This window comes from Brugia malayi (assembly GCF_000002995.4).
Source record: "Brugia malayi strain FR3 genome assembly, contig: Bm_v4_ChrX_scaffold_001, whole genome shotgun sequence".
Taxonomy (NCBI): domain Eukaryota; kingdom Metazoa; phylum Nematoda; class Chromadorea; order Rhabditida; family Onchocercidae; genus Brugia; species Brugia malayi.
The window spans coordinates 5,616,693-5,630,734 of NW_025062479.1; the positions used below are offsets into that span (position 1 = coordinate 5,616,693).

Below are 14,042 nucleotides of genomic sequence, written 5' to 3' on the forward strand. Positions count from 1 at the left end.
ATGGTAGTGAAATGTCATTCAGAAAGACCATGAAAAAATGTACGTGGAAATACAAATATATTAATAGATTTTCGAAATATAAGACGTTCCAAAATCTCATTTGAATTCAATTTTAGCCAGCATAACAATAAAAGCAAACTTCATAATTAACGATGTCCGTAAGCAGACAGAAATTCACCTTGCCGCCACACAGATTTGTTGTTGGTCAAGCAAATTATTAGCAACAGGGTAAATCCGTACATAGACCGGATAATGAAATATGAAAATCAGTAGGCATTTCCAATCTTTTTTTTTTCGAAAGTAAAGAATTTCAAAATATTCTTGCTAAAAGATATTACGGTCATTTAGAACCGAAATTCTGTTAAAAAATATAACAGTATGAATAGTACTAATTGTGCAAGAATTATTAACAATCACATGAATTTACGAATGAATGAGTAAATGAATAGGTATCGGTAAAAACAACGTAGCAATATTCACAGTAATTCATTTTTGAAACTTTAACTTTATAGTTGGAATTGGATAGGGAAACTTGCTGCAAAAAAAATTAATACATGCTATCAAACAATCATCAGGATGACTACATAGCTAATTAATAGTTATGTTTACTAATAATCCTCTCCATTTCTCGCATTAAATCTTGAAACAAAAATGCTATTTCTAAAATAGCACTATCATGAAAACCGTGGATCAAAACTGAAAAAGAATAATCTTAAGAAAACTCTACTTAAAATATCCAACACATAAATGCAATAATAGGTTAAATGAATCATACAGAAAAGTTACTTTTAAAGGATCATTACTTATGGAACTGTTTCAACAACCAAATTTGCTTACTCATGTATATCTATGAGCTCATTATTAAATTAATAACTCCACAGAAAAAAGTAATTAACTTTCCTTAAGAAATGAAAACACTCAACATAAGAACTTACCAAAATAGAAATGTAGAAATGAAGAGAAAGCTGAAATAATTACAGCGTTGTACGCAATAAACCAAGGAAAAGTTTCACAGCTAAACAGTTATAGGTGTCGAGAAAGTAGCACAGAATACAGCTGGTGAATTACCCCCCATTAGGAGTATCAGGGGATGCCTTTAGGGCCAATGCAAATAACAGATGACCACATTCAGGTGTCAATAAAGTTATGTTGCGTGCGCAAGCCTGAATTAATCGATCAGCCATATTACTAGCAGCAAAAACATATAATACACCGCTGGGTACAGTTACAACACCGGCAGCATCTTTCTCGGAAAGATAATTAACCAGTGGCCGAATAGGTTTATCACACGCTACAGCAACCATTAAGCTAAGTTGTTTCTTTGATGAATGAATTAACCGCTCCTCAAGTGCCTCCTGACTAATCAATGGCAACCGTTGAGTAATGTGCAGTCTCAGTGCACTACCATCTGTCGGATCACGAAGTAATTTCTGAAGCAAATGTTCTGTTCCAGAGATACGATGCAAACGAATCGCGTATTCAGTTTTTTTCAGGATAATGAAACCTTGCCACGTTGGTGCAATTCTTCGTTCTAGCTCATCAATAGTGTCGATTTCACCATCAGATGGTGTACTTGGACTTTCAGGTGGCGTACGTGGACCCTTGTTGCGCTTTCTCGACCCGGCAGACATGCTTCGTCGTCTTTTACGGTCTTCTTTTTGGTCATCTCTAAAAAGAAGAGACTCTATATACAAATATTTTTCCATAATTATAAAACTTCACTTATAATTATCTAAGGATTGGAACAAAGGAACACAGGAAATAATGAACTTGGCAAAGTCAACGATGATGCATCTATCTCTACCACCCAGTGGAAAACCTTTCATGGCACGACAAGCATCCATTGCTGCATTCTGATCAGTAAACCGTATATACGCGAAGTCAGCGCCTTCTTCATAGTCCAGCCGATCAATAAGTCCATATCGATCAAATTCCTGTAAACTAGAAACAGTCTACAATTTCTTTTGAAACTATTTCATAGTTAAAGTTTGCAATCACTTGTGAAACTCGAATATCCAAAGAAAAATATATTACAATACCAAAGCGTGGTTTGAGCATCCATATACATCCCGTTATACTTCGAAGCAAAAAATAAACCTAATTAGAAAATCACCTAGAATAATACACTGAAAATCGAAAAAACTGCCTTAGCCAAATATTCTGCAGATGTCCACGGTCCTAATCCACCAATCCATAAACGATTTGATGGCTGTGATTTCCCGTATCCGATTTTACAACGGGTTGTTCCTGGCCGTATTGGACGGTCATGTTCATTGGCTTTTGCATTCATGGACTGTTCCAAAGTCTATGAAAACACAAAAGTGATGACAGCATAATTAATATAACTGTCTCATCATTGAGAGAAATATAATACTATGAAGATTATGTTTCTCGCGAAAATCCACCTGGAAAAGTACGAAAGCATATGCAGCATTAGTTTCTGGAGGTGTTTTGATATCAACATCTTCAACTTTTCCATACTTTTCGAAAACACGACGAATTTCTGACTCCCGTATATCTGCTGGCATATTTCCCACAAAAAGTGTTCTTGTTGCATCACTGTCATCTTCTTTCAAATTCCATGTTCCTCCCTCCTCACGACGTCTGTTGGGAGATTTTCTAAAGCAACATTTCTTTACACATTAGTTCACTTTTTGCAAACAACGCCTCTGTGAAGTGGAATTACCTTCTTAGGGGATCCTTTCGTTCACGCTCCCGTTCAGCTTGCAGTGCTCGATTATATCGATCGGGAATATACTTTCCTTCTTGATCTCTGATGATGCCTGCGGGATCAAGATGAAGTCGCTTTCCAAGTAATTTCTGCAACCTTGGTAACATCGTATGCCGAATTGTTCGCGCCGCCTCTGGGCGTTCAAAATTTACGTAAGCAAGACGTTGCTCATCGCCAGGGTTGCGCACTATTTTTATCTGAAAATTAATTTGCATTTCAAGGAAAGAAGAAAACGAAAAAAAAACGGCAGCTGTGTTCGACCTATACGAGCGCATATGCAAATACCAAACAATAAAGGTCTCATTCAGTTGAATTTCCTAAAGTTAAAGAAGCAAACACAAATATAATATCTGAAAGACGATCACCTCAAATGGAGCATATCGACGAAATTCACGCTCCAGAATATCTTTAATTTCGTCCTTCGTAATCTTGTTGTCAAAATGCGAAAAGCGAAGATTCATATATTCTTCCGGGGAGTGACTACCAAAGCGATCTCTAAATCAAGGAGAAAAGCAAAATGTATGTAATATAGCTGACTTGCAACATTAATTTTATATTGAAAACATTTGTCGAGGACTGAAATAAAACTAAATGTTGTCGAGATAGTACTGTGAGAAAAGTACATTTAAAAGTACTTGGTACATATAAAAGGATTCTAGTGTTTATCATGAGTTTGGGGCGAACGTCCAAGATAAAGTGAATGCATATTAGTCCTATTGGTTACAATGTATTCCCGTAAATGGAAATCAAATCTGATATGATGGATGAGGAAATCGATTGGAGTTATGTATAGGGAAGTGATCATCACTTCATCGTAGAAGTCTAGCACACCTGTTTTTTGTCCACCCCTTAACATTAAAAATCATTTTTAACCTGTAAAAAGAGGATAGATTGGCATCTGGATCACTGCTATTTTCACGTCGGAACGATAGGCGTTGAACAGGCCTGGACTGCCTACCGTTAGCATTATACGCTGTACCGCGTTGGTTACGCCCATCACGCCCACCAGCATACCTTGTTCCCATATCTGCAAAATACTATTTAAAGCTTAGAAAACAAGTAAGCGAGGAAAAGAGTACACTTTCGAAAAACATGGGAACGTTTTTTCATTGCGAGACAGGGGTTAGTCGGGAGGTAACAGCCACCTTTTATTTGAGCTTTTTAATTCAGAGAGCCTTTTCTTCCTCCTGCCTCTGGACCACTCTATCAATCTTCTTACCAACATGAAATGAAAGTGATAAAAAGACTACCTTGCAACCACAAGGCCTTCCCACTCACTGTACTACTACTAATTTCTCAACATTCCTATACTAATTAATGCTATTTCGCTTCCAACTTTCTTATTACTCCTGGTATCTCTTTAGCAGCACTACTCCTTTTTTGATTCCAGTGTGTGACTGAATAAGGACATACAGAAACTAGCAGCGCTCTCACCCCCTTAAAGACATATAATTCGGCAGTCCCTGCTTCTCCCCCTCCCTTACCCAGAACATCCAATCAAACCACGTCCAAAACTACCTTGTATCACACCGTATGGTTGAGTGCCTGTTTTGCAATACACATTCCAACTAATCCCTGAAAATGCTTAGTTCAGTCCATCTGGAGTTGAGTGATTTTATATTATTCTTATTATTGCTTCTTTATGCATCTGGAATTAGGGATCCTATCGAAATTCAAAACTCAGGGTACAAGGCACGAACTGATGGCCAATTTTGCAAGGTAACTGTTCTAAGCATGCTCTGCATTTTATTGCAGGAAAAGTCTTTAGATCGAATTTCTCCATTGGGAACTTGAAAATGGCAGCAACTAGGAACTTTTGGCTTTTTTCATTTCCTAATTTCGGCTTGGGTCATTAAGTTTCGTATTTATCTTTGCATCTTCTCAGTTATCCTTTCCTTCACATAATTACTGAAGTTGAATGGGTTCAGATTGCCTTAATAGCATAGGAAGTGTTTTAAAATGCATGCCATTGCCATTGCAAAAATTTCTAGTCATCTAAAAGGTTTTCAAAAGTATTGAACAGAATATCTGCCTGGTTAAGTTTCTTTATAAAAATGCCCACAGCAGTGCCATTTACAATAATAGATATGTTAACAAATTCAATAACTAAATAAGTTGCAAAAGTCATTCTCAGCAAAATCTTAATTCAGTTATGACCTCTCTTATGTATTGCTGTAAATCCTTAATTTTCTTTCTTCTGTTTCATCCTCTTTTCTTCTCCACGAAAAACTTTTATTTTGCACAAATTTTATCGGAACACAATGGAAATAATCTATAAATGATTTCTACATTAGAAAAGTCTTGCAGATGGCGTTATCAGGAAAAAATGACTGAGAATGGGGAATAAAATTTGAGAAAAGAAACATTATAACGAATTCATCAAAGTACAGTTGATTGTACTGAACTTATAAAAACAGGAGAACTTTGACTTAGAATCAGTTGAGATGAAAGTTGTAATGATCGGTCCAGTTCTATCCGTTTACATTTGTAGCGACGATTTTGGAACCAAATTTTGACTTGGGTGGAAGTAAGACCCAGCGTCACTGCTAATCTATCCCGTTCTGCTGCATTCACATATCGCTGCAATTTGAAACGCTCTTCCAGTTCATTCACCTAGAATTCAGTTATCCGTCTCCTATCATTTGCGACTGGAGGAGTTTTGATCTGTTCTGTTTCTTGTAGCATAACAATTGCTAAATCAGAAAGTACTTTCTGTCGATAACATGCATTATGTATGTACGACATGTTAGGTCTGCAGTTCCCGAGTTCTTTAATTTGGCACACAGTTCCTATGGGCACTTGTTAATTAGAAAAATGTAAGGAAAAAAGAAGTCGTACCTAAAAGTATACTTTTTGATCTTATGGAAATCTAAAAAAGTTTGAAACTATGAATTCCGTTCACCAAATTTGAGATGGATTCAGCCGAATTGTGTACAGTGTACAAAACATAGGGTTAAACAAAGAACAAAAAAATATCTGTAAAATGCAACAAATTTATCAAAGCCACCTGAGACTGGGTAAACAAAACGCGGGGTTTCCGTCGCGTCTGCTGCGACCGGAGCTGTACAGAACATTTGAGATTACCATTACTGCCGGGACGGCTAGCGGTTAAATCGAATCGCGAGTCACTATGCATATCTAGAATTCTAATCCAAATAAACTGAACCATTATTCACCGGATTAATCAAGCAGTTAATGCTTGCAATAAATAAACTGTTATTATCATTATTTACAACTCCTTCATTACTAATACTGTTCGAGTCCGAATCAGGAAATTGTTCTAAATTGCTCATTTTAGACTGTAACATAACAATCAATCATTCCTAATTTTTTTGTCTTTTCGGAATTTTAGATTGAAAGTTATCAATCTATAATTCATAAAGTTAATATGCGAGTGATAAACACTTACTTAAATGTGCATGAAATGCAAACTGTGGTACAGATGTGCTAGATGGTAACCGTTCATTGAAATCCAAATATTGCATATCATTCATCGAGGTTAGCTGTTTCAACAAAAAGTTCCGTACAGGAAACATGTAAGACGACACGTTTGGAGTTGCTGATAATGATGATAAAGTTGTACTGTTTGTCATAGATAAACTCCAAGGGTATTCGAACGTTGACATTCGGAAATTAGGTGCTGATATTGAATTATTATCTAGATTCACTACATTCAACTCGGATTTTTTGGATGAGCGAAATTCCGGATGAGGAGTATGCTAGCAGTGAGGTTATCGAACCGTTTTGGATTTTGTTAACTGTTGTTTGATGATGCATGGCCATTAATGGGGGATTCGATGATTCAAATCATTGAATTCAATTGATGCGAGTGTTGGGAGACGCGTCTTATGTCTTTAAAAGATTCTCACGCGGCTAATTTTTACCTTGAAATGACTTTCTAGTCCTCTTGTCCACATGAGGAAAGAGTATGTGAGAGAGAGAAAGACAGAAAGGAATTCTAATGGGTTCAGAGACGATACGAATAGATGTTACGGTACTGAAGTGTATTTACATAGCCAATCAGTAGTGCTCATTTTCTAGGAATTCTGAATAAAGAAATTGGAAAGTGAGAAGCGAAGAGGAAGAAAAAGGAGAAATGGATTACATTACAAACTTAAATGCGCCTTTGCTTGAGTGAGTAGAACTTACTGCATTTCAAACCTTTGTATTATTTTCCATTATCCCTCAAGCCGTCTTTGATGTAAACAGAATTGATCCATTGAAGTGATATAAATCAATTCCGTTAATCTACCAATGAGAATGCCTAGTTGCCTACAACAATCACTGTCTTTCATACTTGGCATATTTTTTCGAAATTCCTATTTCTGAATTTCCCCGCCCTCCCTCCACCAGCACTTATCCTTAATTTGAAAAATAAGTTCCAAACAAATTGCATAAATAGTTTCTTAATTCCAACTAATAATTATCTACATTCAACTACTCTGCAAACAGCTGCTTTGTAATTTCACTTGAAAAAAAAGTGATATTGGCATAAACTGTTAAAATAATTTCCCATAATAAACACTGGATTTCTTGAAGTGGTGCTTCAATGTAGTATGTTTTAATATTACTATCAATCAATCAATTACTATTAACTATATCCTAGTAACAGCAATAAGTGAGGATATAGCACAAATCTTTTTAACCAGTTAAGCAATGAAATTTGTTTTGTAAAATTAAATGTCTTGAAAACAATTTAGAATGTTAGCAGGTCAGTTTATGCAAGTAGATGGTTCTCTAATGGTCAGTGTGAATTCAACTGTGAATAACAGTATGAGCAACAGAAAAATGGATAAAACTTTACTGTTATAAATTCAATATTCTTAGTGAAATAACTGTTAGTCTTGACACTTTCACTTTTAGAACTTTTGGATGGTAAACGAACCATGAATCAGAGAATATAGGATCAATTTCCAGAGCTTTCAATATTGTGCACTAGTTCAATTTGAAAGGCATTGACTTGATTACTGAAACAGTTCAAATCAGTAACTTGAGCATACGAAATACCAACAATTTGAACGAGCGATAAGCTTACTGAACAATATCTAACCTGTTCGTGCTCAACAATATCAAATAATAATCTCAATTTAGCAGTTCTTATATTTGATTACTTCATGGAATTTGTCTCCATCTTATTTATATTAAATTTCGCGAAACATGTCCATCACATGTCTTAAACCATTTTTAATTTCTCTTTCTTGTTCTCCTCATATTTTGATTTGTCGAATCATGTGGTCTTTTAACGATAAATTTCTCACAAATAGTTGCACCTCCAATAGACTTTCTAAAGATCACGGCCATGATTATTAATACCAGCAGATTTTTCGCGTTAGAAAATGAATATTGTGCTTTTATAATTGAAATAAACATAAACACATTTCGAGAAATTAGTTGCTAAAAATCTATAAAATTAATGATCAACCATATTTCCTTCTCTAAGGTATATGAAATGCGTTGATGAATGCACCCCAGTACTTTTTACTAGAGCAACAAACCATAACCACTTTAAAAAAACCAATACTTAGAAGAAATTAATTTCAAAAAAATTACAAACAAATCATACATCTACATGGCATGAACGTGCGAAGAATGTGGATATTACAATCTTTTAAGCGAAGCATGTGACAGAAGGATATGTACCTGCGTGATCGTCTTACAGTTTCAGTGCTGAAACTGTTGTACTCATTTTACACAATTTTTCACTTACTACCACAAAGAAGAAACTGAAAATATACTTTCTTTCTTACTTATAAAAATTATTATTCTGAATGGAAAGAAGCATATTCAATTCAATGTCATCAATTCTTTTTCGGAAAATTTCTTGTTGATGAATTATCAATCAATATAATCTACGGAGTGGTATCTGTCGTGAAACTCAAAATAAATTATAACAAATATGGCTAAATAACCAAAAAAACTTGTGTTGGAAAATTTCACCCAAATGATTCACCACACAAAATACGACTAATTAAATGTTACCATGGTCAACATGATGAATTTTCTATCTTTTTTTTGTTTATCACGAATCTTTTAACTAAATTCTCATCTTTATCACAACCATGCTTATCTTTAATGTTCAAACCAAACCACATGCAATGTCTCTGATCTGATAATCAATCGTATTTCAATTGTTATGCTAATCAAATCTTCCTTAACACAGTTTTCTTTGTTGATCACAAGCACATTTCCTGCCCATTTTAATTGAATTTTATATGCAACAGGATTTTCTAATCTATCTATCTAATCTATCTATCTATCTATCTATCTAATCTATCTATCTATCTATCTAATCTATCTATCTATCTATCTAATCTATCTATCTATCTATCTAATCTATCTATCTATCTATCTAATCTATCTATCTATCTATCTATCTATCTAATCTATCTATCTATCTATCTAATCTATCTATCTATCTATCTAATCTATCTATCTATCTATCTAATCTATCTATCTATCTATCTATCTATCTATCTATCTATCTATCTATCTATCTATCTAATCTATCTATCTATCTATCTAATCTATCTATCTATCCTATCTATCTATCTAATCTATCTATCTATCTATCTAATCTATCTATCTATCTATCTAATCTATCTATCTATCTATCTAATCTATCTATCTATCTATCTAATCTATCTATCTATCTATCTAATCTATCTATCTATCTAATCTATCTATCTATCTATCTAATCTATCTATCTATCTATCTAATCTATCTATCTATCTATCTAATCTATCTATCTATCTATCTAATCTATCTATCTATCTATCTAATCTATCTATCTATCTATCTAATCTATCTATCTATCTATCTAATCTATATCTATCTATCTATCTAATCTATCTATCTATCTATCTAATCTATCTATCTATCTATCTAATCTATCTATCTATCTATCTAATCTATCTATCTATCTAATCTATCTATCTATCTATCTAATCTATCTATCTATCTATCTAATCTATCTATCTATCTATCTAATCTATCTATCTATCTATCTATCTAATCTATCTATCTATCTATCTAATCTATCTAATCTATCTATCTATCTATCTAATCTATCTATCTATCTATCTAATCTATCTATCTAATCTATCTATCTATCTATCTAATCTATCTATCTATCTATCTAATCTATCTATCTATCTATCTATCTAATCTATCTATCTATCTATCTAATCTATCTATCTATCTATCTATCTATCTATCTAATCTATCTATCTATCTATCTAATCTATCTATCTATCTATCTAATCTATCTAATCTATCTAATCTATCTAATCTAATCTATCTATCTATCTAATCTATCTAATCTATCTATCTAATCTATCTATCTATCTAATCTATCTATCTATCTATCTAATCTATCTATCTATCTATCTAATCTATCTATCTATCTATCTATCTAATCTATCTATCTATCTATCTAATCTATCTAATCTATCTATCTATCTATCTAATCTATCTATCTATCTATCTAATCTATCTATCTATCTATCTATCTATCTATCTAATCTATCTATCTATCTATCTAATCTATCTATCTATCTATCTAATCTATCTATCTATCTATCTAATCTATCTATCTATCTATCTAATCTATCTATCTATCTATCTATCTATCTATCTATCTATCTATCTATCTATCTATCTATCTATCTATCTATCCTATCTATCTATCTATCTATCTATCTAATCTATCTATCTATCTATCTAATCTATCTATCTATCTATCTAATCTATCTATCTATCTATCTATCTATCTATCTATCTATCTATCTATCTATTATCTATCTATCTATCTATCTATCTATCTATCTATCTATCTATCTATCTATTATCTATCTATCTATCTATATCTATCTAATCTATCTATATCTATCTATCTAATCTATCTAATCTATCTAATCTATCTAATCTATCTAATCTATCTAATCTATCTAATCTATCTAATCTATCTAATCTATCTAATCTATCTAATCTATCTAATCTATCTAATCTATCTAATCTATCTAATCTATCTAATCTATCTAATCTATCTAATCTATCTAATCTATCTAATCTATCTAATCTATCTATCTAATCTATCTATCTAATCTATCTAATCTATCTAATCTATCTAATCTATCTAATCTATCTAATCTATCTAATCTATCTAATCTATCTAATCTATCTAATCTATCTAATCTATCTAAATCTATCTAATCTATCTAATCTATCTAATCTATCTAATCTATCTAATCTATCTAATCTATCTAATTATCTAATCTATCTAATCTATCTAATCTATCTAATCTATCTAATCTATCTAATCTATCTAATCTATCTATCTATCTATCTATCTATTTGAGAAGACCTAAAGTCTCGGCTCAGAAGCTGAAACAGTAAGTTCGCATATATTTTTTAAATAACTTGAATCAGCGATAATCTCCCTCTTAATAAAATAAATATTAACCTCAACCATATCATTTTTGCAAAGTACCTCCTTTTCGGCTCTACAAATTACTCCAATCCGATATTATTTCGTGACAGTATCCCAGCAAAGTATCTTTCGCAGTAATTTTCATTTACAACACAAAGAATATTCGTAATAAATCACAGAGATAATGGATAAATTCTAGAAAAATCCGTTATACTATGGAAAGAGGTAACGAATATAAAGCAATAAAAATAGACTAACAACACATCAGTGTTATACAATTCGACGGTATTCCAAAATCACTATAAATTTACTAACAAGGTATCCTGTAGTGCAGCGAATTTTGATCATAATTAAACAGAGCACACTGACAAACATCATAGAATTTAAGGATTACCGCTTTTTATACAAACAAGGCTTCAATATTAATCCAATAGGTCGTTTCTGCACCACTTTACCAGTTTTCATAAATTCCAAAATTACAAAATAACCACCATCTTTCATCATCTAGAAATCTTTCAATAAATAACAAGTGTACTATTTGAAATGTATTACTGCTATTAAACTCTTTTTCATCATCCAGGCGCTATATAATAACAACGAACCTTTCCAGTAATAGCAAATCCCATTTTTGCTACGGCGTGAATGAACCGTTTTAAGCTTATAAATCGACTCGCAATTTCGGCTATTTTCAAAAAACCACTGAAAAGAGACATTAGTCAGATTCTTTTAAAAAAATGATTAATTTGAAGGACAAATCTGCATTAAACTTTCACGTTATTATTTAAAAATATATGAAGCGATAACAAACCCTTTCTTCAATATTCGATTCGCTTCTATCAAATATTCGTTCAAATTAGTCCCCATCAATGAAAGACAAAAAATAACAATATCCACCGATTCATTACACAGTGGGACCTACACAAAACTATTTATCAATGGAAACAAACTTCAGCTAGAAAAAAGGTTGAATTAGGAACACAGTTAGATGAGTCTAGAGCATGTTCACATAATTGAAACTACTTTCAAAGTTGCTCCTGATATTAACTTGTTATGTGCTTCGAATCACTCTGATGATCTAAGGTTATATTTTTTTCATCATAAGTCTTATCATGCTCACTGGGATAACTTTTAAATTAAAGCAACAATTTCAACTTTTAAAGTTTGTACTTGTTGAGGATAGTGTACTTATTATTATTGCCTTCTTTTCTAACAGCTCAATGCAAAATAAGTGAAGCGTAATATTGCTATACGTTAGCGATAAATTGGTAATGAATTTAAAGATGCCCAATAATAGAAGATTAATGAAAACTATTATACTACTAGCCCCTATTATACACTACTTATACCAATAAAACCAATATTCTCATGATCAAACATACCATGGACATGTCACACGCCACAACGCGATCATTCACAGCAACCAAATCGAATGAATGTACAGTGGCTATATGTGACAGTGCATCAGCAATTGTTGCATTTCCACATCCCAAATCAGCAATCACTAAGCCATTATGCTTCAATGATTTTATCCATTGAATAATGATGCGAACTGGATTAAAAGGCCATTTGTTTGCCTATAAATGATCCCTTTAATAACCTCAGATACCATTCTCATTTTCTAAACATGCATAATTGCCTAAAGTTTAATTTTTTCCAAATACAATAGATTTACTATATCACTGCGGGAATACCTCTACAGCATATCAGCTATTAAATTAACTACATCGTACTTTGTATTCAAACAATTAGCATCCTTTTCATCGAGGTGGATAAATTATTAAACAACAAAATTTTTACATTATATATTGACACAAGTATTTGTGCATTAATTCCATATGATTCTCATTAGCAAACCTGTTTCTGATATCCTTTGTGGTACAATTTAAAAGCCTGTGGATCCTTTCGAAATAGTTCCATAGCTTTCGCACCACTCATAGTATATAACTGCTCGTTGATATATCGAAATAGTGAGGAACCAATCCCTTCTCTATCATTTATTTCTTGTCTATTCATTGCGCCATTTTCAGTTGAACCGTTAGAGTTGATCCTCTTAACTCTACTTCTCCTCTTTTTTCTCATTATTTGCACATCACTTGAAGAGATGGTGTATTCATTACCTAAAAGAACAAATAAATGCAAGAAGAAAAGTATTCGTACAGCTCTGCATTTAATGGCTCTTTGACGACACCTTATATAAATTATATATACATATAATTTTACCATTTTCTTTCTTCAGTTTTCTTTTCGCTTCCTTAGCAGCTTTCTTCCGAACTTTATTTCGCCATGGACGATGCTGTTTTTTCTGCCAAAACAACAAACTGTTGAGAAATATTTAGAAAGACTAAACTTAAGGTCACTTAAATCCAACAACAGTTGGCTGTTGCGATTTTAACTACAACTTAATTCATTACTGGACGGTTAATTACCGAACTCCCATCTAATCAATACAATATTATACTCCATCCATTCATCACACTATAATTATAACACAAAATAAAACTAACAAATATTGTCACCAAAGTTTCCACTTCTTCACTGTAATCGACATCTCCCTGCTTGGATGAAATCATATTATTTCTGCCCACCAATTTCTCCTCATGTATCATCAAACTCTGTCTCTCTCTCTCTCTCTCTCAAAAAAAAAAGAAAAGAAAACCAGTCCAAGTGTTATTCTTTGCAAACAATGAATATTCTAACATATTTAAAACAGCAAGCAAGACTGAAATTCTCAAATAACTGGATGAATTTTGGAAAAATGGGTAAAATCCGCAATTAGATGACCTCAAAAACTTATTAACGTCGAGAATTAAATCAGCCCTAAGAAGATTAACAAACGATTGGTCCATAATGATATACTGATAAGCTACCACTAAAGTTATCAA

General features: G+C 32.8%; 2 protein-coding genes across 2 annotated transcripts; both read right to left on the bottom strand.

The window, feature by feature from the left end:
- Positions 1 to 1,064: 1,064 nt before the first annotated feature.
- Bma-grld-1 (uncharacterized protein) lies at positions 1,065 to 3,756 on the bottom strand (the record flags this gene model as incomplete). The annotated part of the gene is made up of 7 exons (XM_001899224.1): positions 1,065 to 1,668; positions 1,771 to 1,934; positions 2,144 to 2,305; positions 2,406 to 2,619; positions 2,687 to 2,928; positions 3,097 to 3,226; positions 3,605 to 3,756. 7 exons carry the CDS (start codon positions 3,754 to 3,756, stop codon positions 1,065 to 1,067), a joined length of 1,668 nt encoding a protein of 555 aa, XP_001899259.1.
- Positions 3,757 to 11,550: 7,794 nt separating this feature from the next.
- On the bottom strand, positions 11,551 to 13,730 carry Bm17929 (Uncharacterized protein; the record flags this gene model as incomplete). The annotated part of the gene is made up of 7 exons (XM_043073733.1): positions 11,551 to 11,664; positions 11,763 to 11,859; positions 11,969 to 12,075; positions 12,540 to 12,734; positions 13,015 to 13,277; positions 13,381 to 13,462; positions 13,665 to 13,730. 7 exons carry the CDS (start codon positions 13,728 to 13,730, stop codon positions 11,551 to 11,553), a joined length of 924 nt encoding a protein of 307 aa, XP_042929667.1.
- Between the last annotated feature and the right edge of the window lie 312 nt (positions 13,731 to 14,042).